We start from the raw sequence: 24943 nt of genomic DNA, 5'->3' as shown, positions 1-24943 counted from the left end.
TGGACTCTGCAGAGACAATCACTATTAGTAGTTTTTTGAGTAGCTTCCTAGAATTTTTCTGTGCATATATAACTTCTCCTTGTCATTTTTTGAAATGCAAATGGACTTTTACCTTTCCTACACTATTCTGCATCTTGTCTTTTTCATTTAATATATTTTAAGCATTTTTCCATTTCCATATTAATAGATTTTTAAAAAACAACTTCATAGCATTTAATTCTGTGGATGGACTTAAAGTTTATTTAACTAGGTCTTATGGACTTTCAGGTTTTCAGGTTTTGATACTCCAAATAATGCTGCAGTGAACATCTTTATGTACAGTATTCATAGGACAAATTTATTCCTAGCACTGGAACTTCTGCTGTAGTGACTATTTAAAGTCTTGACAAAGGTTATCAGATTGCCTTCCATCTCCCTACACCTTTATTGGCATCAGATATTACCTAATCATTTAGTTTTTGCCAAGGTTCTTAATGAAAAATAGTATTTCATGGTTTAGCTTTATTTCCTTTATTATGAATGAGGTTGAACCCTTTCATGTATTTCCTGACCATTTATATTTCCTTTGCTTTTTCTTACTACTAGTTAGAAATTCCTTTGAAGTTTAAGGAGCTTCTTTGTTATTTAACAATTTTTTTTTTTTACTTTAAATATGGTAGTTTTCATATCAGAAGTTTACATTTTTTTGTAGTCAATTTTTTTTTTTATGCTTTGGACAGAGGAACATGTAGTCAAATTTATCATAATTTTTTTTAATGGATTCTGAGTTTTGTATCCTCCTTGTAAGGCGGTCTCCATTCTAAGATCATACATCTTTTTTACCCATGTTTTCTCTACTTAAACAAGAGAAGCTTGTATGGCTTCTCTTCCCTTCTTTTTCCTTCTCAGGTTTAAGTTTTTGATGTACCTGGAATTTATTTTGATGGAAGGAACCAGTTAACCAAAAGCCTCTCAATTATTTCCCACTGATTTGAATTCCCATAATGTAATTGGATCTTTTTCTGGATTCTCCTTTTTTTTTTTTTTTTATTCTTATTTCAGCATATTGTGGGGGTACAAAAGTTTAAGTTACGTATATTGCCCTTGCCCCCCCAGGGATTCTCTGTTTTGTTGATCTGAAAGTGTGGTGGAGCTCTGGGGAATATTGTCAGGGTTCAAATACTGGCTCTACCACTTCTTAGCTCTGTGACCCTGGGCAGGTTACTTTTCTACCTAAGCCTCAGTTTCTGTAAATTGGGGCAGTAATATTATCTAACTTTCACTGTTTATGAGCAAATGAGATAGCTGAAATGCTTAACGTAGTGCCCGACATATAATAAAGTGCCTGGTAAATGTTCAGTTCATTAGTTGGGTACGTATTTCTTAATTTGTGTTTTTTTTAGCAGGGGTGGGTGGAGGTAAATGATTTTTTCCTTATTGTATATTTTTTTTCCAGGTGAACTTTGGTGTCATTTTATCATGTTAAGAGATTATTTTGTTTAGCATTGTATTAGTAGATTAACATAGGGAGACTTGACATCTCTACAATTCTGAGCCTTTTTATCCAGAAGAAATATATGTCTGTTTAGTCCAGTCTTTTATGTCTCTGTCTAGAGATTTTTTAAGGCTTTTTTTTAATGAAGTTCTTACAAATATCTTCCTTTTATTATCATTAGTTTTTTTTTTTTTATATTGTTATACTTCTAAATGTTTTTACAAAGGCACTTTAATGGATTGGACTTTTTTAAAAAACTAATTTTTCAGTTGCTGCTTTTGGATGCCCCAGATACACTAATCATCACTTTTAAGTAATGATAATTTTGCCTTCTTGTTTCCAGCATTCATACCTCATATTTCTTTTGCCTAATTACACTGGTTAAGATTGCCAAGGGAATATTAAATGGTGGCATTGGAGCACATCCCTGGCACATGTTTGTTTTCAAATTTAGATTTTAAGTAGCCATCTCAGTCCCTTTATAGAGATCTGAAAAAAAAAAAACAAAAAACAGTGCAACCCTCTCATTTTATATAGTTGAGGATACAGGCCCAGAAAGAGGTGACTTGGTCATCCAAGGTCACACAAGGACTGAGTGTGTCAGAGCTGGGAGTAGGCTCTGGGTCTCTTGACCCAGTGAGCAGTGTTCCTTCACTATAAGACTCCCAGGTCGCTGCCTGCCTGGCTGCGATACCCAGTGGGACTGCAGAAATCATCTAGACAGGTTTTAAAGCTTTTTTTTGTTTAAAGTAATGTACACTGTATTAAAGTAACAGATGATCAGACGAAAGAAAATACTGGCAGGCTGGGTGTGGTAACTCATGCCTATAAATCCTAGCACTCTGGGAGGCCGAGGTGGGAGGATCGCTTGAGGTCAGGGGTTTGAGACCAGCCTGAGCAAGAGTGAGACTCCTTCTCTACTAAAAATAGAAAAATTAGCCGGGTGTCGTGGTGCCCCTGTAGTCCCAGCTACTCGGGAGGCTGAGGCAGGAGGATTGCTTGAGCCCAGGAGTTTGAGGCTGCAGTGAGCTAGGCTGATGCCATGGCACTCTAGCCCAGGCAACAGAGCAAGACTGTCTCAACAAAAAAAAAAAAAAAAAGAAAGAAAGAAAGAAAAAAGCAAATACTGGTAGTAGTATATTTCTTCAGATATTTGATCCAGAAAATTTCAGTATGAGAAATGCAAATTTTAGGTGGTTCACAAAATCTTGGCTTGTTGCCAAGTTCAGACAAAATTATATTTTCTAATTTGCCTTTGTTTTCTAAATTTGGTGTGCTCAGTCCATCAGAGAGGAGGACTGGGGTTTTGCTTTTGCCTCAACCACTGGGAACAAACTCTTGGAAATTGGCATTTATTGAACACCTACTGTATATCTACTGTATACCTACTGTACTAAGGATATGCATATAAAAATATAGTCCTTGCCCTTGATAAGCTTGTTGTACAGCTAGATGCACCTATTTGAAATTCGATTTTCTGTTTTTCCTCTAATTTCCCAAATAAAAACTTTTGATATTTTTTGACTCTGGCTTGGACCACCTTCAGAAAACATTTTAGAAAACATCATTGAGTTGCTGCACATCTTGTTTAATGCAGTGCCAGGGATGGAAGAACAAGGAACATACAAGACAGATCAGAAACGATGAACCTGTTAAGGAATGGTACCCCTATCTTCTTTTTAAAAATATACCTTTCTGCTCATACTCTACTTTGAACCTGGTGAATTTGCTAGGTACAGTTTAGACACAAGTTTTAGAGCCCAGGTGCAAGGCTTCTAACCCTCTCTTCATGCTAAACCAGCAAAGCTCTCTTCCTGCTTCAGTTTCTGTTTTGGAACATGCTGTCCTACTTTAGCGTGATGTAAAAGCTAATAGAATAGACAGTGACACAAAAGCTCTCTGCAGATTTTAATGTGGCTGATTAAGCTTGACTGTCCTTTGAGGAGAACCTAGTTGATGTTAATACTAATATAATTTGGGGGATTTTTTTTTTTTTTTAATGGTGAGAAGCAGTGCAGAATAAAGGGCTGGCACCATGTCAGCTGAAGGTAAAAACACAGACCAGTGTGGTGTTGAATGAAAACGGGGCCATTCATTACTAACGGCTGTATTCCGAGCCCAAGGCACATTTGGGTAGTGGAGAGACCTGGCCACCTCTTTTTGGGGGTGAGGCCTGGTTGCAGTGAGTCATTATGCCAGGAAAAGAACATGATTAAGCCAGCTGTTTCTATTATAGGCTGCTTGGCATCCTGGGGCTTGAATCCAGAGGGACTGACTCAAGTTTAGTGTCTTATTCTGGGAGAGTATTGATGCTAAAAGCTCTTGAATACTGATGGAGGTAGCAATCTGTCTTGTAAAGACCTCTAGAGAAGGAGAGGTCAACATCATCTCAGAGAAGCTCTTCCATATTTCCCTGGGCAGAGCTATTCCATACTCTCTCTCTGTGTGTTCATTTTAGCACTTTGCCCCTTCCACCTGGATACCTGCCTTGTTAAGAAACACTACCTTCCTTAACAAAAGTAAAACCCAGAAACTCTGCTGTTTGCACCAGAAAGTGACCCCTCGGGGGTTTTTGCTGATTATTGCTGCCCTCAAGATAGGCCCAAGGGCAGCTGAAGGGCAGCTGAGACAGGCCAGACTCTTTAAGAAGTTGACACTGGAGATTAGGGAATAGCAGAATATTATGGCTGTACGTTGCTGGTTCTGTACATTCAAAGTGTGTAGAATGACCTCATAGAAATTGAATCTATGAGGTCTAAGGTAGAATTTAGCCATTTGTTCTGATTGAAGCAGCCCTGGAACCCCACTTTTGAGAAGCTCAGCTCTGGCTAGATGCTCTGCTTTAGGAGGCACAATTTGCCCTATGAACTTGCATGCCCAGGCCATCTAATCCCAGAAAGAAGCAGCACTTGTGCTTAGATTTCTCCTTTCTAGCTCTCAGCTGGCTGAAACTGAGGGATGCCCTAACTGACACCCACTTTCCCATAGAACGCTGTACAGAGGCCTCTCTTGCATCTGCCCAAGATCTGCCCCGCAGCCTCTGTGTCTTCTCTGAGGACCTGCCCCCAGCTGATTGGTAGGGGCTCGTATGGGCAGGGTCTTCTGGTGCACCATGTCAGAATCACCTGTGAAGCCACCCGGATGTCTTGCTTAACTTGTCTCACAACTCCTTGTGGAGGTCTGTCTCTTCTGCTATCCAGTGAGCTTAGAGCTTAGAAATCCTGACAGTCCGTGGACCAAATTCTAAAACCATCTTCTGATGGTAATTTGGTTTACAAGAGTCAGGCCTTGCCCCAGACACGTTTTTCTCCAGTGCACTTAAGTTTGTTCAGAGTGGTGTCTAGGGTGGACCAATAATGCTTTTAAAGGACAATGCATTTAAAAGTTGGTTATATTTCCTGTTAACAAAGAGCCTTAGCTCCTTCATGTTCTTAACTATCTGATAGAACATCAATGTTCTATTAACGATAATAACATCCATCTGTGAACCACAATATGATTTTAATGTTGATTTGAGGTTGCATTTGGAGCTGCTTGCCTCTAAATGCCAAACTTGTCTTTGGAGACTGCTGTTCAATTTCCATTCTAGACAAAAGCCAATGTGCCCAGTTCCTCCAAGAGCCCCCTTGGGGTTCTGAGGACCCTAGAAAACTGGGCAAAATCTACCCTGCAACTTTCTGTAACTTGAATGGCACTGATGACGACAGCGCAGTTCCCAGTATTCATAGAAAGTCACCTGTGCCTGTTAACCCCTTGTTTCTTCATTTTCTAGCCTATATGTTCACTTTCCTGCTGAGCTCAACTCACGTTAGACTCACCTGGGGAAGTCTGAAACAAACTTGACCCCTCTTCCAACCAAGGAAGTCTGGTTCACTGTAGGGGCTGGGGCCCTGGCATCAGGATCTTTTGCAGCTCCCCCGTGATTCTCACGTGCAGCCAGCACGGCAAAACACTGCTTTAGCCTGGGACTTTGCTCCCTGTGAGATGCATCTTCTCTGCTTGCCCTGCCAGGCACTCCTAAGGCTAGTCTTGGACATTTATACTGCAGAGTAAATAGATTCAGAAAGCGATAATTGATAAGAAAATGAAGAGAAAAAGGATTGCTATAACCCCAGGGCTAAAGCACTGGAAGATGCAAGCCTATCAATTTCTGTACCTTTTGATCATTTCGTGGGTCTTGGGGGAGACCTGGGGGAGGCTGTGGGGGGACTGTGGAGTCCCGGGGATCAGGGCTGCCTGCCTCTGACTGGGGGTCCAGAGGTTGCAATTCAGTGGCCTCGGGGCTGCATCTGGACTGCAGATACATTGTTGGCCTGCAGTGTGATTGTACATGGCAGTTTCTAAAAAAATTAATGCCAACCTCTAAAAATCAGGAATCCCCTAAGAGCATTCTCTCAGATCTGATGGGGTTTGACCGGAAGACTTGGTGCAAAATCAAACGATACACTTCTCAGTGTGGGGCTCTGAAATGCAATATGATTTAACATTTTCTACTGATCCTGCTAGAAGGAAATTTTTTTTTTTTTTTTTTTTTTGACACAGGTCTCACAACGTTGCCCAGGCTGGTCTTAAATTCCTGGGCTCAAGTGATCCTTCCGTGTAGCTGGGACCACAGGTGTGTGCCACTGTGCCCAGCTGAAAACTAGTTTTGATATTCAGATTTTATTTGCTCCTCATTAAGTCCTCGTGATGCTGGCCGAGAATGACAGAGTCTGGCTGGGGGGGCAGCAGTCCTGGGTTTAGTCTGGGTTTTGCTGTGGGGCCTAGGGCTCTCTCTCTGGTTCTGAGTGTCCTCATCTATGTGGGAACAAGATCAAATATTTTCTAAGCTTCTACTTATTGGGATTCCAAGAAGTGAATGGCACAAGAATAGAATAGAGATGCCTTGTTTTAAGAGCAGCCTGTGTGCTAAGAAGAAACTGGAAGTCAGGCCTGAGAGGAAGCTGGAACACAGGGCAGAAGCTACAGTGAAACATTTGGGTCCTAACCATGCACACTGGCAAAAAATGGAATGGGCGACCTTGGGAGGGAGAGAGTGCTCCACCATTGGAGATGTCACACGGAGGCCAGGCGGCCACCTGGAGGGCATGTTGTAGGCAGCATTTAGAGCTACTGGGAAGGAAGCAGAGAGCCCCTCATCCACCTCCTCCCCTTCAAAGAAGAGCATGGTTCACTGCGCCACACTCTGCCCACAGAACGGGATGTCAGTGCCTTGGTTGTTTTTAAACACTGTATTTTTAAAAAATTTCTTAAAAATATTTACGACAGTGAAGGTCATTCTATGCACAGGGGGACATGTGCCTTTGATTTGTACCCCTTTCGTTTCTACCTCAAAACAAGGTTAAGGCATAAATTACTCCGCTGGGCACCAGGCGTGCCCCTTGTCCTTGGGGCACCATCATTGGTCACGCCACTGGTCCCGTGGGCTGGTGGATGAGATACTTGTCACTGAGGCTGCGCAGGCTCCAGGGGTCCTTGCACGGGCTTTATTCAGTGCATTCCAGAGAGGACCCCTCAACGGCACCGGCTGGGCCCTTCTGCCGTGCACTGGTGGGCACGAGGGAGGGATGGGAGGCAGTGTGTGTGTGCAGGGAGGGGGCGTGGAGGGAGGGGAGGCTCCCCACCCCTGCCCCTGCTGCCCGGCTGCAGCCAGGCCAGTGTATCTGCCGCAGTGGGAGGCAAGTGGAAGTGGGCAGCCCCAGGGAGTGTGTCATCCACGCGCTTTGCATGAGGTACTTAGGAACAGATGAGCCCAGGAGGGGTGGCAGCCGGGAGCACAGAAGGTTGCGAGCCCCTGGGGGAGTATGTGGGTGGCGGTCAGTGTGGACGCGCGTGGGTGCAGTGCCCGGCTGCCTCTGTCTCAGGACGGTGCCAGGATCCTGAGTCCCACTTGCCCGGCCGTCAGAGTCTCCGCATCCCAGAGTCTTTCTTCATCCCTGGCCCACAGCTGTTACCACCAAGCCCTAGGGCTCAGGTTCATTCATGGCGAGCCCCAGGGCCTATCTATGGGCGGGGGCAAGTGTGACTTGGGAACCAATGGTGGGGTGGGAGGACGTGGCAGAATTCAGCTCTGCTGTCCCATGGGTCCTTTTGGAACTAGAGGCCTGGAGTGTGTGCCGAGTGGGTTTGTATTTACAGTCTTCCTCCCTGCGTTTCTTCGGAGGATTGGGTTGAGTAGGAATTCCTAGCACCTTAGTGGCTGAGGCAACAAATGCCCTCCACAGAGCCTGGGGGAGGCCTTGGGGTGGGCCTGGGGAGGGAGGTCCCTTTAAATCCCTAGGGATCTGTGTTGGAGGTGTCCCAGCCTCCCGGTAGGGCCCTTCCTCTTAAAGCCGGCTTGAGTTCCATCCTAGAAGGAGCAGGCGCCACTGCTCAGGAGATGAGGTCAAGTGCAAAGCCAGCTGGCGTCCTCTCTGCTCCAGCTCCGTGGGGCCTGGGCCTGGGCCTGCACACCGCCTGGACTGGTGTCCTGGCCCCCATCAACTCAAAGCCTCCTCTGGAGCCTCACTCCAGCACTTTGGGGGTGGGGTCCGGGCCAGGCTCCCTCCTGCGCTTGGCACTTTTAAAGAAGCCGAGCTGTGGGGAGGCAAAGGGAGAAGTCTCAGGGGTGGGTAGGAGGGGCAAGGCCTGCCCTCTCCTGGTGTCCCTCCACTACCCCTCCTCAGGCTTCCTCCCTCCGAGGGCTTCCCTGAATGCCCCAGCTCACTCTGGACACCCCTACCCCCAGAATGCCCTCTGTGGTCTGGAACAGAGTGGATGGAGCTCTGGGAAAAAGGCAAGAAGTCATGCTGGCTCCCACCATCTTGCTGTGTGACCCTGTACCAGCCAATGTCCCTCTCTGGGCCTCCATTACTTCATCCATAACAGGAGGAGGTTGAGACCAGCAGTTCTTAACCAAAGGTTCCGGGACAGAGAAGGGCTTTGGGAGGTTTGTTAGCAGCCTGATATTGTTGACGAAATTTCGTGCAGTTGTGTGCACTTGCTTTTCTTTTTCTTTTTCTGGTAAGACAAGCTTAGTTTTCATCAGGTTCCCAAAGGGAACAAAAGGGTCAGAGCCATAGCGTAAGTGCCCTCTGTTGGCCCTGACAATCTGCCCGCTGTGGTGAGCGGCCAGGTGCTGTGGCAGCCCGCGTGTTCTGGGAGGAGGCTGGGAGGGTGCAGCTCCCACGGAGAGAACGTGGCAGTGACCACAGATCCAGAGGCTGGAGCCCCACGCCCAGGTCAGCCAGCCAGGCCACTGCCCCCTCCCCGCCCTGCAGACCCTCACCTTCCACAGCGCCAGGACCAGCAGGGCCAGCAGCAGGAGGCCTCCCAGTGTGCTGCCCACGATGATCCAGATGGGGATGTGTGAGTCTTCCTGCTTGGAGACCTCAAACGTGATCTGCGAGGGGGTGGAGCCAGGCCAACAGCGTTAGTGTTGTGAGGCGGGGGTGACAGCCTGGGCAGGGCAGCAGGGCAGGGGACAGCCGTGGCAGTGGGAGAGCGGCACCCCCCTTCCTCAGGGGGAGGCCGAGGATGGGTGGCACAAGCCAGCTGAGGCCGCGGGGCAACCAGCTGTGCAGGCACAGTGGCCACCTGAGCTGAGCGACCCGGGTGGTCCTGCCTCCGTGAGACACTCTGCCTGTGGCCTCGGGCATCCCGCTCTGCCCGGATTCTCCTCCTCCCACATGGGCTACTCTTTCTCTCTTCTGTGCTGCTTCCTCGTTGTCTCCCAAACTTCTAAATGTCGGTGTGCCCCACGGTTCAGTCCTTGGACCTCTTCTTTCCTTACAGCCACTCCCTGGTGAGCTCAGGGCTGAGCTACCCACGAGTCACGGCAGGCAGGTGCCTAGGGCCCGCAGCACTCTCATGGGCCCACGAAAATGTTTACATGTCTTTTAAAATTAGAAGAAAAAAACTGAATATAATCTAACCTGAATGAACATTCGTTTGTCTTTATACCAACACGGTTATAGGACATAATGTTTAATATTTCTCTATGGAGCAAGGGGCCCCAAAGGAGAGAGTGGCTGGGGCCGCGAGGGTCATGCAGCAGCCCCTCGCGGTGGACTCTGCGTGTGGCTTTCGCCAGCCACACGCTGGCCACTCCCACCTTTCTGCCTTCCAGACGCACACGGACTGTCTCCCCGCCTGCCTGTGACTGTACCAGGCAGGCACCAAACTGTGACCGCTCTCCTTGCCCCAAACCTGCTCCTGCCACGGCTTTCTCATCAGAGCACATGGCGGCATCGTCCCCCGCGCTGTCGCTCAGGCCAGAAACCGCAGGTCCTCGCTGGCCCTTGCTTTCGCACCCATACGGAGTCTCTCAGCAGTCTGTCCACTCTCCCTTCAACACACCACTCCTCCTCCCTCCCGCCGCCCACCCATGCGGGGCCTGAGCACCCTCCTCTCCTCTGGAGGCCGCCAGGGCTGCCCAGCTGCCTCCTGCTCTGCCTCCCTCTCTGCCTCGCCCCTGCAGCCTCTTCTCCGCACTGCAGCGGGAGGGATGCTCTAACAGGAAGGCAGATGCTCTAACAGGAAGGCAGACCTGGTCTCTGCGCAGCTCAGCGCCCTGTCTCCCCGTCCCCCGCAGGGTAAAGAGTGGAGTCCCTGCCCCGGCCTGCAGGGCCCTGCACTCCTGGCCCCACGGACCTCACTGGCCTCATCTTGCACTGTCCTGCGCTCTGCTCAGCCCCCACCCCGGCCTCCAACGTGCCCAGTGCGTGCCTGCTGCAGGGCCTTGGTGCTGCCGTCCCTCCGCGCATGCAGATGGCCACGCAACACTCCCGCACCCCTCACAGTCTCTGTCTGATGTCACTTTGCTGGAGAGGCTTTCCCCACCCTCCCTGAATCTCTCCACCCTTCTGTATGGGCGCTCTTGTGGGTAGTCCCTGTCACCACTCGATAAGGTAGATATTCACGTTCGCTGCCTTTCTTCCCACCTAGAGTGTCAGCGGCGAGGGAGCAGGAGCTTTATCTGCTGTGGTCACCGTTCTGTCCTCAGTACCTGGAACAGTGCCCGGAACATGCCTGGAACAGTGCTGGAGCTCGGCAAGCGTGCTGAACGGAGGAAGCCCCCGAACAGCACATGGAGCCCTGCTTTGGCCACTGACGCACTCACCACTCCGCTCCAGGCAGGTCACTGCTCCCCTCCTGCTCTACCTCACACGGCCGCACCCCCCAGACCTGAAGGGTGGGGGTGGTGGGGTGCACCTAGAAGTGCTGCGAGGAGTGAGGGCGACAACATGGGACGTGCCTGTCACAGTGCTCGGCGCATGGGCAGGGCTGAGTGAACAGCAGGTCCCTCGTATGTGCCCTTTCTGCCCCTGACGGCTGGGGGCCTGCTCTGCCTCCCAGCCCTGGCACCTGGCACCTGGCACACAGGGGCTGAATTTGGGGGTTGCTGGGTTTCTAAAAGGGAAGCAAGGCACTCAGAGGGTATAAGATGGACTGGGGGTGGGGGTGGAAGGAGGAGAATTCACTAAAAGACACGTGCACCAGTGGGGGGCTAGGGGTGGTCTGTGTGTGTGCTAGCCCGTGCCTGTACCACAGCTCCCCGCTCTTGGATGCCTGGAAAATTCCAACATATCTTGCAGGATTCTATTCAAAACGACTGTCTCCAGAAAGCTCTCCCCGGATGGCCCCTCCCCTAGGGCCTGTGCTTTTCCCTGTGCTTGCACCGCCATAACTTGTCGTTGTTTTCTTGTCTGCCTGGTTCATCTCTCCTCTGTGGAGCCACCAAATGAATGAACAAAAACATGCTTTTTAGGTGGGTCCCCTGAGCTGCCTCTGGGCCTCTGCCCCCACTACCCCTCTGCCTGGCATCCCCCCAGCCTGCTTGGTTAAGGGCTGCCTCTGACCTTGCCCACTTTGCTCTCAGGCTCCCTGGGGGTGGGGTGGGAATTCACTGGGCCTCTGAAGCAGGACGTTCACCTTGAGCCCGGGTTGGAGTCTCTGGGATGTGGCCAGTGGAGGGCAGCAGCGTCCCACGCCCGGCCGACCGTCTCTTTTCACGGGATCGGGCTTTTCTCTAAGACCCAACTTCCTATTGTCCCAGGAGAGCATCTCACAGAGCCTCACCCCCTTCCTGGCCCCTGAGTTAAGCCAGTGTACTCTGTAACGGTCTGGTTTCACCCAATGAACAGAGCTCCAATACAGGGGCATCCTTTGGTCTTTGCAAATTCAGTTCACACCAGTCTTCCAAAGCCCGCATCATTTGCAATTCATCACATCTGAGGTGTGGATGGACGGAGAGGACAGGGGTGGATGCTCGTTTCAGGCTACCTGCCCAGGACACAGCCTCACTGCTGGGGGGCGGCAGTGGGTGAGCGCCCCTGAGCAGATAGGCCTGGGCTCCAGTATCAGTTCCCTCCAATGTAAAATACCTGGGTTTCCGCTCCTCCTAGTCCCATGGGGCAGTCGCGGTGCAGAGAGCACAGAGCCTGGTGCCCCAAGGCACAGGGCAAATGCCTACTTCTGCGGCCCTCCCCAGTGTTGCCCCAAAGGCCTATTTGTCTTGCTGCCCTGACTGCCGGCAGGTCTGCCTGATTCTCACCTGCTGGAACACATGGGCAGGGGTCGTAGGAAAACTCAAGAGGAGGGGGCAACCCTTTCCAAGCTGGCCGGGCCCAAGTCAGGTCTGTAGGGCTCCCAGGGACTCACCTGGCGGCTGGGATCCTCCTCGCGGAAGATGAAGGGACTGTGGAACTGCCTCTGCAAGGCTGCGTTGACAATGATTTTCATGGACTTGAACTTGAGCTGTACAATTAGAGGCCTCGTCAGAAGCTGGCTCTGGAAGATTCTTTCCTGCCCCCTCCCCTGGCAGCCCCAGGTGGAAGACTTCCCAGAAGCCACCCCCTTCCCCTTTCTTCCTTCCGGTCTAGTCCGGGGGCTCTTACTTACTGCTTTTAGGGACCTCAACCACAGGTTCCCCAGCAGATGGAAATTGATTTCCTGGTTGGGGGCCAGCCTCACGTTGCAGTTGATGGAGACTACATCAGAGTTGCTGTGATTCTGAAAGAGAAGATGGGTCTCGGGGCTGAGCAGCTGGGTTGTGGGGAGCAGGGGGAGGCAGCCAGCCTGGTGATGATCTGAGAACATGAGCAGAGGCTTGGGCCACCGGGGAGATGGCTCAGTGGCACCCCTTGACCGGCTGGGGCTTTGCTCCTGGGGGTTTGGGGGACTCATGGGCTGGAGCTGCCAGGGGAATTTGACTGGAAGACAAATTAAGAATGGTATATCTGATGCTCCATTTGAAGTGCATAATGACCAGGCTGGGCGTATTCCAGGAACAGAACTTGGGTTCAACATTAGGGAATCTATACATGTCACTGCCATGTAGCCATTAAAAGAAAAAATGATGTGATCACTGCAACAGTTGCAGAACAAGTATTTTAGGACATCCAACTTCTGTTCATGATAAAAACTCCCAGGGAACTTCTTGAATCTGATTAAAGGGTATCCTACAGCAAGTATGATATTTAATAATAAAAAATTTTAAAAGGTTCTTTTAAATTCAGCATCAAGACAATCCTGATGATCTGTTATCACATCTATTTACCATTGCCCTGGAGGTCCTAGCCAGAGCAATATGACAAGAAAAACAATTTATAAAGATGGAATGGAAAAAACTAACATTAATAGAAAACCCAAAGAAATCTTCAAACGATTAGAATTGATTATGTTAAAGATATTTGTATTGCTATCTTCCTGCCAGCCCAAACCCAACCATGCCCAAATCTTTGGTGAACTGTGCCACACTTAAAAAGTGCTATGCATGACGTACTTGTTTTGTAAAATTAAAGCAGCTACTGAGATTTTTGTCTGGGTAAAGAATAGTGAAAGCATGCTGGGAAATTGTTATCTAGAAGCAGAGGCAACGTTGGGAAAACATCAACCTGGAAACTAGCAGATGTCTCTGGAGGGCTTTGGGAGTTGAAGCTGAGCTGTGTTCCATCTCCAGGGGCAGGAGGCCCCAGTGGACATGGTCAAAGGTCTCTAGTGCAAACCATGTGTGTCCCAGCCTCCATCTGGTTTCTACCCCTTACCTCTGCCCATCTGTATCCACCTGGCCCCTTTAGCCCAGGTGCAGGTCCACTATCCCCAGCCCTTTCTGCTGGCTCACGCACCCCAGGCTGTGGCCTGGCTTCTTCGGCACTCACTGTGCGTGTCTTTCTGCCCCAGCTCCTGTGAGACGGTGGAGGGGGGCGGCGCATACAGGGCCAGAAGCAGCTTTTCCTCATTCTATTTGTGCTTGATTTGAGGCTGGCACATATAGGTGCTCAATAAGCTCTCATTGATAAGCTATCGGATGAGGAGAGAGATGGCTCACGAGCGCAGGTGGTACTCCTCTGCCCTGTGCCCCAGGGCTCCTGCTTTGGGGGACACTCACCAGTTGTGGGGCACGACTCAAGTCCTCCTCCGTTGGGGTGGGCCGGTACTCAGTGCTGTTCCCCCAGATGTTACAGGACGTGTTCACCTGCACCGGGGTCACACACACAGACACACACACACACAACCTCACAACCAGCTCCAGCAGACTCGGGCTTCTAGAGATGTTTCTTTTCTCCTCTTCCCAGAGAAGCCCCAGCAGTTCTGGTCCTGGGAGAAAGGAACTGGGGTCTGGAGACTTGAGAACACACGTAGGGGTTATGTCTGTCTCCTTCTGGTACCCTCCCCTGGGCCAGCTACCAAGGGCATTGGTACCTGGTCCGTGAGGAAGTCCCTCAGCATCAGCAGGCGGTTGCCGCCCCTGGTGGCGATGGGAACGGTGACCTTCATCGTCATCCCATGGATGGGGAATAAGCCCAAGTTCTGGATCTGTATGCAGAGGGCGAGGCGTCAGTACACACAGCGGCCGACGGAGGCAGGTGAAGAACGGGGTCCACAGGGGCCAACCAGGACCTCGGTGCGGCCATTGCCCCAGCCAGGCCTGGGGACCGGGCCCACTCACGGCCTGGTGTTTTCACTGTGGATTTGGCTCTGCCACGTCATGGCTGGGGATCGTTCATGAAAGCGCAAGCCCTGAAAGGGGACGGGCTACTGAGGCTGAGGACAGGTCAGTGGGGCCGTGAACCTGGACAGCAGGGTCACTTCCATTTCAACTCCTCTTGGCTGAGGGGGATACTGTTGAGGCCAGGGGTGGAGATGGTGACAGCAGTCATGCATCAGGCGAGAATCATTAATCAATGAAGGATACAAATGGCGAGTGTGTGATAGTTCCTATTCCAGCCGTGACACATTCCGTGCCAGAGCAGCATGGATTATAAGCAGGGCTTTGCAATTAGAAAGATGGGGAATCAAACCCTGGGCCTGCTGCCACGGGTGAGCTGTGTGGCCTTGGGCAGGTTACTAAACCTCTCTTGGAGCCACGCAGGGCTCAGTGTCTGAAGTCCCATTTCCGGCTCTCCTCCTGCCCTCAGCTCTCATGCAGCTTTAGGAGAAGTTGATAAACTTACAGCAATTCAGGGGTGGGGGGCATCTTGGGGCCCCCATAGCAGAGACTGCCCAGGTGCTTCCTAATTCTCACTCTCTCTCCTTCCTTAGTGACAGAACTGAGACAAAAAAACCACATTCCCTAGCCTCCCTTACAGCCCAATCATAATGTTTTGGATAACGAGAGGTAACTGGAAGTGTGAGGAGCTGCCAGGGAGGTTCCTTAATAGGGAGGGGGCATGCTCTTCTCCTCTTCCTTCTGCCGGCTGCCTGGGATGGGAATGCAATGGCTGGAGCTGCAGCCGTTTTGGACTGTGAGGTGAGCTGGAGGCCAGTGATCTCATGCCGCAGATGGTGGAACAGAAGAGCCCATCCTGGATGGCTCTGTAAGCTGGCAACTCTGGACTTCTTTTATACGAGAGAGTAAACCCTGATGTGTTTAAACTACTGCTTTTTAATATTTAAAAAATTTTCAGCAGCCACACAGTGTGTGGGTGGCAGGGTCGAGGCTGGACTCCAGGCACTAGTGAGGATTCTAGATTCCTCCCCTCCCCAGTGGGGGATCCCCAGCTCCTGTCCTTCACTCTCCACCCTGGCTCCCCTCCACACTTACCTTGAAAATACAGCTGAAGGGAGGCCCCAGGCCATCGTATCTCTCCAGGGAGCTATTGGGCTTGACCTCGTAGTGGCTCAGGCTGCTGCTCCTGCAGAGACAGAGCACAGGGCCGCCGTGAGCTCAGGCAGTGTTGGCTGGATGGATAAATGAATGAACAAGAGTGTGGGCATATGCCTGCCTCCCTCTAGACCACAAAAACAGATTTCCTCTTGTGTCCATTGGGAGTGCTGTGTTAGGAAGGATTCTGAGGTTCAGCAGGAATAAATGCTGCCATCAGCCAGCAGTGTCTGCCTCGTGTGAGGGTGGCATGTGTCAGAAGAGCCCATTATTGGCTATCCCTGCCCTAGCCTCTCTGCCCGGGGTGCAGCCTCTTCTCAGCATGACCTCACGCTCTGTGCCCGCTTCCAGCCTCTAGGGGCGGCTGCCACGGGAAGGCCTGACCTTCCTCTCTGTGTTTGCTCTTACGTCCTGACTTCTCCATCTGCCTCTGAGCTCTGGAAGGACAGGGCCTGCTTCCCCCTTCAGACTGGGCCAGCAGCACACCAAGGGGGTGGAAGGTGGGAGCGGTCTAGCCTGTAGGGAAATCTCTTCTCGCTGACATTGTTTAGGATTACTGGTGCAAGGTGATGGTCAAAGCAGATTGGCTTCAGTAGGTCTTATTCCTGTTTTCAAATTCTTTACAGAACCATGCACCCTCCATGCCTATGTCGGGGTTGGGGGGATACCTCCTGCTACCCTGCCTCCCCTCTCAGCCCCACTGGGGGCTCCCTTGGGGATCAGGCCTGTGTCTCCTCCTCTCTCCCCTTTGGTACCCACCATGGACAGGGGCTGCACTCTCTGACCCACCAGAGACACACCTGTCTCCATCTCATTGTCCCTCAGTGCTGGGGCCTGGCCTCAGTCCTCCCACCCCTCCCCGCACCTGGGCCCCCCGAGCCCACCTACCTGGTGAAGAGGACGTCAGCCTCGTATTTGAGGTGGAAGCGCAGGAGGGCCGTATTGTCTTCCTTGGTGCTGTCCTGCTCGTCACTGTCACTGCAAGGAGAGTCCGGCAGCAGGGTCAGGAAGGAGCCGGTCTGCCTGCTCAGCCAGCACATGCAGCGGGAGGGCGTGAGGCAGGCGGAAGAAGGAACACGCTGCTTCCCTGGGGCTGGTCACACCGGACAGGCCAGCCAGGGAGCCCGAGGCATCCCCCAGGGGAGAAAGGGCTGGGAGCGGGGAATGGACATCAGCTCTCCTGCTGCCTTCTCAGGTGCGGCCCCCTGGGCGGGCGTGGGGTCAAGAGAGGGCTTGGTGGGAGCTGGGAGGCCCACGCCTGGCCTCGCCACAGACTGCCTGCGTGACCCCTCGCTCAGAGCCCCCATCTGCTGGGCGGGCCGATCCTGGGCTCCCTGCCAGACTCTCGGGGGCCTGTGGGAGATGACACCTGCAGGAAAGGGGGCCTGCTCTGTGCAGCCAGGTAGGGCTGACCAGGAGCTCACAGTCGGGTAGTTCATTTAGCCCCAAATGGACCGGGGGCAGCTCCTACGGGGCGGCTGAGGGCGCTTTGCAGCCGTGAGAATTCTCGAGAGTGAAATGCAGGCAGGCAGGGGGAGTTTTGTCACATGTGTTTCCCTTTGTATCAGAGAACTGTGCGCTACCAGGGCAAATTTGAGACCTAAAAATGTCTGGTTCCTGCTTGATAGATGCACCAGGTTTGATTCCCTTTGGAAGCCTGACCCAGGATAGGTGTGTGTTAGACAAGGGATCTCCTGTACACACAGACATCCCCCAAAGTCCCCTCCCTACTTCACAACCACCCACAGCTGTGCCAAAGACACCACCATGCAAGTGCATTCAGCTCCTGCGAGGACGGGACTGTGTTTTCTAAGAGCAGGGAAGAGCGCAAGGGAGGCCTTGCAGACTGTCGCAGGGCGAGTGCGGATTCTACCAGACCTGCCGCTGGGAAGTGGGCGCACGCTGGCGTGTGGTCCCTAGCACTCCTGGTACCTCCGACCTGTGTGTGCTGGAATGTTGGTGTTTGCTTTGCCTGGAGTATTTGTTTCTCAGCTAAGGAGTTGGGCCATTTATAAGGCTCCAGAGGACTTGGAACCCCTCCCTCTTTCCCCACCCAGAAATAATTCTGTGGAAAAAGAAAAGTGTGTTTACTACTGACTGACACGGGGTGATTCATGGTGTCAGCAAATAGCAAGCCACCTCAGGGAGGCCTGGGAGGGAGAAAGACAGAAAGACCACACACAGAGCAAGAAAAGTTCTCTTAAAAATGGCAAAACTTCCAAGAGGAAAGGGGTGACCAGGACAGGAAGAGCACTGGATGAGGTGTAGGACAACTAGCATTCAGCTTCCAGTGGTGCTATTTCCATGCTGTGTGTTATTGGGAAATTCAATCAACCTCTCTGAGCTTTCCTTTTCTTACCTGTAACTTGGAGGGTGGGGAACAACCCCTGCTTTGCTGATCGTAAGGGCTGCCATGAGGACTGACTGTGATATACAGACAGTGCTTTACAAGTGGTTTGAAATAACTGCTATACACGGTGCTATATAAAGCTAAGGGTCTGGCAATATTATTTACATCCAAAGAATGAGAACGGTGGCAACCCAAGAGGCAGCAGGTTGGCCCACGCTCAAGTCTGACCCTGGGCCCCCCGGGGCAGTGAGGGACAGGGCTTGGAGGTGGGATTCAGAGCGGGGAGGGGCAGCTGCTAGTGGTGAGATGAGAGAAAACAGGGCTGAGGAGGAGCGAGCCTGGGGGAAGAGGAGCAGACAGGCCCTGACCTGCCCGCAGCGAGCTGGATCTCCAGGTGGTGCAGGAAGACGGATTTGCTGAACTCAAAATCTAGACGGAAGGCCACCTGCAAGGAAGTGGTTGCGTGTCTGGGCCTTGCCCGGAGCAGCTGTGGCCTGTCCCCAACACCCCCCTGCAGGCTTGCCGGGGACAGCTGAGGGGAACGTAGCCAGAGACAACAGAGGAGCCAGACCCTCCCTCCTCCTCTTCTTCTGCTTTTAATGAAAGGCAGCTAGAGGGCAGCAAATCCAGCTCTCCATGCAAGATATTCGGGGTGGGGGCCTTGGTGACAGGGAGGGGAGATGGCCATGGGGTGGGGGCCTTGGTGGCAGGGAGGGGAGATGGCCATCCCCGTGCCCCACTGGACGTGGGGCCAGAAGCGAGTGGTGGGACGGCCACACCTGCCCTTGCTCTTGTCGTGGGGGAGGAGGGGAAGGCCCAGGAGGGGTGAAGCCTGCACGGCCACCCGGCTGCACCCTCCTGCCACATGCTGACCAGGGTCCTGCGCTCCCCTTGCCCTTCGCCCAGTGTGGGGTGGGGCCCCTGACTGTGGCCTTATCACATCTGACCCTCCTCACCTCCTCCGTGCCCCCCCCAGCATTATTGGGCGTCTGCACAGACACCTTCTGCTGTCCCCACGTCTGACCCTCGTGAGACGGCAGGAGCCCCACTTTCCCAGGGAGCGGCTGGGTATAGCGGGGAAGCCCGTGGTGTGTCCTGCTCCCCCGCATCCTCACTCCAGAGCTCCCGGGTTTGTCGGTGCCTCCACCCGGAAACCACACCCTCGACTTCTATCTCACTGGGGCGGTTCTTTTCCCCTAACCCCACCCCCCATTTCTTCCTCTTCCCCAGCCTTGCACACCCTGCTCCTGGGAACATGCTGCTGTCCGGTGGGCTCCTGCCCCAAGCTCCTGTCTCTGATTCCCCCGTACAAGCAGCCTGGCCTCCTTCTCCTGCTCCAGCACCTTCTGTGGCTGCCACTGCCCACGGCTGATGACTGAGCACCCCCGAGGTCTGGTGTCTCCTGCCCTTTCCCAGCTACCTTCCTTCTCCCTCACATACCCCACCCTCTTTCCACATGTGCTCTTAAGCACACGGTCGGCAGATGCTCGAGAGGCGGCAGTGTCTCTCCCACCCCGTCCACACACAGCACGAGGCAGAGGCTGGGATCTGAAAGACTGACGAGGAAGGACGGTGGGATTGGCCAAGAGGGGTGGGAGCGGTGGGGATTCCCTCCAAGATGAAGGGAGCTGAGTGCTCTCTCGGGTGGGCTGCCAGCCCTGGGGGCCATTGGAAAGTCATTTCATGGGAGAAAGAACTACTAACCCTAAGAGCCACATAGGGCCTCTCAGCCTTTCCCTCGTCTTCCCTGTTCACTCCAGTTGCTCTGCCTCCCTGTGTCCCTCAGGGCCCACCCTGGTCCCTCCCCACCCGCACCGCCCCTCCCCCACCCTGTCCCCACTGCCCCCAGCATCAACCTTGGCCTTGGCCCGGAAGAAGGGGTAGCTGACGTTGCAGACTTTCCTGTGCAGTCTCCGCTCCTCGTTCACGCACTCGATGCTGCCGTCCGAGTCCTCCTGGGGTGGGTGAAGGACACCACGACAGCAGTTAGGCAGGGCCCGAGACCGGGTCTGGGGCCACCCTCGCCCCGCCTGCCCCCCAGCGGCCGCCCCACCCCCACCCCACGCTGAAGCCCAGAGCACGGGTTCCTGGCACGTGCCGGGTTGCGGGGAGAACAGGCAGGTGCTCACACGCGTGCTTCGTCGTTCCCTCCACATTGACGGAACACAGGCCTTGTCCCTGCACAGGTGGGACGCCGAGGCCCAGGGATGGCAAGTCACTAGCTCGGACCCTGGAAAGTGGCGCGGAGCTGGGATTTGGAGCTGTCTTTCCATCAGAGGGACGGAAAGGATCTTTGAGCCACTAAATGAGATTTTCAGGGCCTCGCATGACTTTGTAATCCAGAAAAACAGTGAGCATGTTGTGGGCTGAGTCCTGGCAGGGCTGTGAGGGGCTTTTCCCGGCTCTAGTCTACCCCCTTCCAGGGCAGGAGGGTAAAGAGACAGCTCCACCCCCGTCAACCCCTTCCTGCCCCATCTAGGTCTGGACTCTGCACAGCAGGTCACTCACTGGCTGCTGCCACTGAGGAAAGGGCGGCTGAGTCCAAGGGGGAAACCCAGCAGGCTGCGCTGGCCTGTCTGAGCTGGGCCTGCTGGGCTAGGACGGTGTCCCCAATACCCAGGTCCAGAGGGAAGGGACTCACACAGTGCTCTAGCTTGATGCTGCTCATTTGCTTGCATCTCATTAAAAAAATTTAAATTAGCACATAATTGTACATATTTATGGGGGTATAATGTGATGTTTTGATACACATATACATAGATAATGATCAAATCAGGGTGATTAGCATATTCATCCCCCAAACATTTATCAGTTGTTTGTGATGGGGACATATAAAGTCTCTCTTCTAGCTATTTTGAGCTACACAATACCTTAGTGTTGACTATGCTTGTGTCTCATTTTGCTCATCTGTTAAATGGGCATGATAGTACCTACCTCATCTAGTTGTTATGAGGATTAAATGATGCAAGGCACGTAAATGCCGTACCTAGTTCAAAGCCCAGACTGCTGTTATGGTGATTGTACCTGCTGTGGGCTCTGTGCTGTTGGGCACGGCTGGGCTTGCGCACCTGTGGATGTGAACGTGTGTCTGTGTAGACTCTGTATGTGTAGGGCTGCACGTCAGTGCATGTGTGTGCACGTGTCTGCTGCATGCACACAGAGCATGTGTGTTTCCTTGCATGTATATGTAGGCTGGTGTGTTCTTGCAGGCGTCTGCAAAAAGTGTGTGTGATCAGATTAACACGTTCATATTTGGCTGAGAAGGGTGTTTCCTCCACTAGAGCTCACCTTGGCTGGATGTGGGGGAGATGGGGAGAGGAATGCCAGCCTTCCAGCCGTGAGTATCTCCTGAGCTGGGGACAGGTGGGGGTGCCCGCGAAGGAGGCAGGGCCTGGGCTGGCCCCGCACACCTGCCATTGGGGTGGGCTACACGGCACTCTAGTATCCCACTTCTCTGCCTCCACTGATTTCCACAGCCCTTCTGTGCCTCGGAAACAAACTCCACGATTCCCTCCCTATAAGCAGACACAGGACTGGCCTTGTGAAGTCTGGGCCTGGGAAGCTGGGGAAAGTAGATACAGGTTTGGGGCTTGATTCTCTCCGAAAACCCCAAATCCAGGCAGACACAGAGTCCATGAGCAGGAGAGGACCTCAAAAGACCACCACATGGGTGCCTCGTGGTCACTCTGGGCAGCGGAGAGGGGGTCGTGTTGGTCCAGAGCTGGGCCTTGCAGAAGGGACGGACTATGGCCGCAGACAGGTGGCACATGGAGGTCTGTGTGAGAACACGAGGAGCCCACCGAGGAGGAAGGGAGGACACGGGCAGGCAGCCCTTTGCTTGTCCGGGCGGCCTGGCTCCACTCAGCGCCCCTCCTGGCTCCAGGCACTGCTCCTGGGCATCTGGCTGGCCAGGTCGGGGGGTGGGGAGCACTGGGCAGCAGTTCTGAGGCTGAGGAGAGGACAGACTGGCCACTCCCTGGCCCGCCCTGCACTCTGGGCTCCACACTGGCAGGGAGATCTCTGAGGACAGAGACTGTGTCCGAGGGAACCTGGGATTCCCCGGCACCCACACGTGATACTGATGTCCTAGTTTACTCAACAAACATGTCTTGAGGGCCTTCTATGTGCTCAGCCTGGCCCAGGCCTGGGGACAGATGTGGTGAGGCAGGGCACTTGCCCTCTGGGAGTTGACGGTTTGGACAGGCAGCACTCAGAGCACACGTAGGGCTGTGCGAGGGAGCTGCACAGGGCTGGGGGGCCCTCCGTGGCCTGTGGGGGCTTCCGGAAACACACCCCACATAGCACAACAAGAGGACTAGGCTCCGTGTCACAAAGTGCAGGCTTAGGATCCGGCTGCTGGGTGGCAATTCCGCCTCTGCTGCTTACTAGCTGTGTGGCCACTGAACGCCCATCCATGCCTCAGTTTCCTCCTCCAAAAATGGGGATACCTCCTCCACCACCACTACTGCTACCACCAGGACCACCACTACCTCCGGACATTGTTGGAAAGGTTAAATGCGTGTGGAGTGTTAGCACAGTGCTTGGACGTTGTAAGTGGGCAGCATGTGGACAGTCACCAAGTAGGACCAGAAGCTTGTCTGGCAGAGGAGAGGGGGAGTGCCAGGTAGGGGCCACGGTGGGAACCAGCAGTGACCTGTTGGGGGGTGGTGAGGGGAGAAGCCGCAGGTGGTGGGTGGGACGGACCTTGAATGCCACCGTGAGGAGTCCAGAATTGATTGAGACAGCAGGTGGGAATGACCAGAAGTTTTAAGGTGGGGAGCAACCAGTTCTGATTGTCAGAAGGCCCTTCTGGGCACGCGTGGGGGATGGACTGCAGGCAGGTGTGTATGCGTTGTGGTACATGCGTGGTGCGTATGTGTGCCCCTACCCAGGGCCAAGGACAGGGTTGAAGGACATTCTTCCCCGTGTCCCCGAAGGGCTCAGGCTTCCCAGCCAGCAGCTCTCGAATATTGTTGAATACTGAAATCCCCTGGGGAGCTTTAAAAGCCTCCTGCTGCCAGGCTCCAGCCCAGACTAAATCAATTCGGATCTCAGGGGGGACATCAGGGATTCGCTCCCCAGCTGATTTCCAAGGAGCAGCCAGGATCCCTCCTTTCCTTTTGGGTCAGGCCGGCCGGGCAGGGCGCTGAGGTCTTACCCTCTGGATCAGGCTGGCAAACTGCAGGTTTGGGGACTGGGAGATGTTCAGGACGGTGCTGTAGGCGTTCTCGCCCCTGTTCTCCAGCGTGGCCTCCACCGCCACCCGCCGGCGCATGCTCTCTATGATGAAAACTGCGGTGTCAAAGGACAGCGTGTATGCGGAGCAGTGCTGTGCAGGCCTCCTCAGCACCCTCTGGCAGTACTCCCTGTGAAAGCAACGCCAGGATCAGGCAGGTGGAATGGGGAATGCCGGGGAGAAGCGGATCCCCAGGTTGGGACAGAGAGGTAGTCAGGGGTGCTTGGCTGGTCTCCGCTCACGGGAACAGCCACTGGAGGAAGAGGGGAGATGGGTGGCAGGTCTGGAAAGAGCTCCCCCTTCAGGATCACTTCTCGCCCCCAAAGCCCCAGCCTTCCCACCATAGAGATCACAGCCTCCTCTTATTTGACCTCATTACCCATGTATCACTCCACTCCTCATGTTTCGTTGTTGGCCTTGGCTGCCAGGAAGCTCAGAGCTAAATGTATTAATGGAGATAATCCTGATTGCTAGCCCAGATAGTTAGGATATTTGCTTCATTATCCTTCTGTGACAGTTGGATGTGCTATTTTTGTTTATTGCCTATGTCATGGAATATATGTCTTCTATCTAAATCTTCTCATACTGGGATAAAACTTGAGCATAAATTACTGAAAAATATTAATATGCTACATAAATTTAAGATACGATGTTCCTTACTTTTCCTTAGATGGCTAGTTTGTTTCTTCCTGGGGGTTGTGGGGCCCCTGCTCATCCTCTGCTCGTCCCCTTGGCATTCTTCCATCGCAAGGACTGGAAAGCCCAGGCATTCAGCCAAGAGGTCACCTCATCTGGGGCTTGGAGGGCAAGCACCCAGAACTTCAGTCTCTTGTCTCTACCTTTCCCCTGTTTTGTAGTGTGGCTCCAAAGGAAAGGTTTCTTTCCTAAACAAACTTTGTGGAGATTTGATTAGACTTAGTAGTATTCATTTTATAGAGGAGGTAACTGAGGCCCAGAGAGGGGAGGGGGCTGCCCCGAGGTCACATGGGAGCTAGAGGCAAAGCCTAGGCTGGACCCCAGACCCCAAGTTCAGTGTCGGACCCGTGATGCCTGTGAGAAGGCCGTGCAGGAAATAGTTCAGGGCCCCGGGAGCCCAGGCCACGAGCAGTGATGAGGAAGGAGCCAACTCACATGGCCGTGGGCAGGTCACTCCGGGCGTCCAGCACGAGATCAGGCACACAGTGCTCGTCCTCATTGCAGCCGTTCCAGAAGGGCACCTGGGCCAGGGAGAGCCAGGTGTGGGCGGCTGGCTGGGGACCCGCAGCCTCCAGCCCTCGTCTTTGCCGCGGGTCCCTCACCCCGAAAGCACACTGGCTTCTGCCTCTACCGCTCTGTCGTTCCTGCCCCTTCCCCAGACACCACACTGCTTTTTCTCGAGCTTTTGCATAGACAATGCCCTCTTTAAAACGCGGCTCGAAACTCAGCTCCTCCTGGGTCCCCTCCAGTTCTGAACTGAGCTGGTGGCACAGAGCTCCCCACTCACCCGCAGAGCAGCTCTGGTCAATAGCTACCACCATCGACTGCGTGTGGGGCAGGGTCTCTGGCATTGGGGATACAAGATGGGAAAGACACAGCTTCTGCCCTCAGCTCGTGGGGAAGATTGCGGTGTGAGCAAATAGCTATAGTGTGAAATGTGCAAAAGACCAAAAAAGAACTATGTGTGTATGAGGAATAGAAGAGTCAGAGAGAGAAACAGTCGTTACATTTTGGCCTGTAGGTAGTCAGAGACGGCTTCAAGGAATGACAGTAGGTCATCGTCCTGAAGGAAGATCAAGTTAGCTGGGTGGCCAGGGGGAG

General features: G+C 53.0%; 1 protein-coding gene across 1 annotated transcript in view; it reads right to left on the bottom strand.

Moving 5' to 3' along the window:
• Window positions 1-7978: 7978 nt before the first annotated feature.
• The window catches only part of ITGA11 (integrin subunit alpha 11), a 118536-nt gene continuing 101571 nt past the window's right edge, over window positions 7979-24943 (bottom strand). Inside the window, exons 19-30 of the mRNA XM_069458336.1 lie at window positions 24278-24363; window positions 23069-23276; window positions 19767-19865; window positions 18279-18355; window positions 16449-16538; window positions 15501-15591; window positions 14159-14272; window positions 13845-13931; window positions 12356-12466; window positions 12116-12211; window positions 8742-8855; window positions 7979-8050 (exon numbers count right to left, since the gene is read on the bottom strand). Coding sequence (XP_069314437.1) covers window positions 7979-8050; window positions 8742-8855; window positions 12116-12211; window positions 12356-12466; window positions 13845-13931; window positions 14159-14272; window positions 15501-15591; window positions 16449-16538; window positions 18279-18355; window positions 19767-19865; window positions 23069-23276; window positions 24278-24363 — 1245 coding nt within the window. The remainder of the gene's footprint in view (window positions 8051-8741; window positions 8856-12115; window positions 12212-12355; window positions 12467-13844; window positions 13932-14158; window positions 14273-15500; window positions 15592-16448; window positions 16539-18278; window positions 18356-19766; window positions 19866-23068; window positions 23277-24277; window positions 24364-24943) is intronic.

This window comes from Eulemur rufifrons, chromosome 2 (assembly GCF_041146395.1).
Source record: "Eulemur rufifrons isolate Redbay chromosome 2, OSU_ERuf_1, whole genome shotgun sequence".
Taxonomy (NCBI): Eukaryota; Metazoa; Chordata; class Mammalia; order Primates; family Lemuridae; genus Eulemur; species Eulemur rufifrons.
Note: the sequence above shows the minus strand (reverse complement) of the source record. Positions and strands in the feature narration are given on the sequence as shown.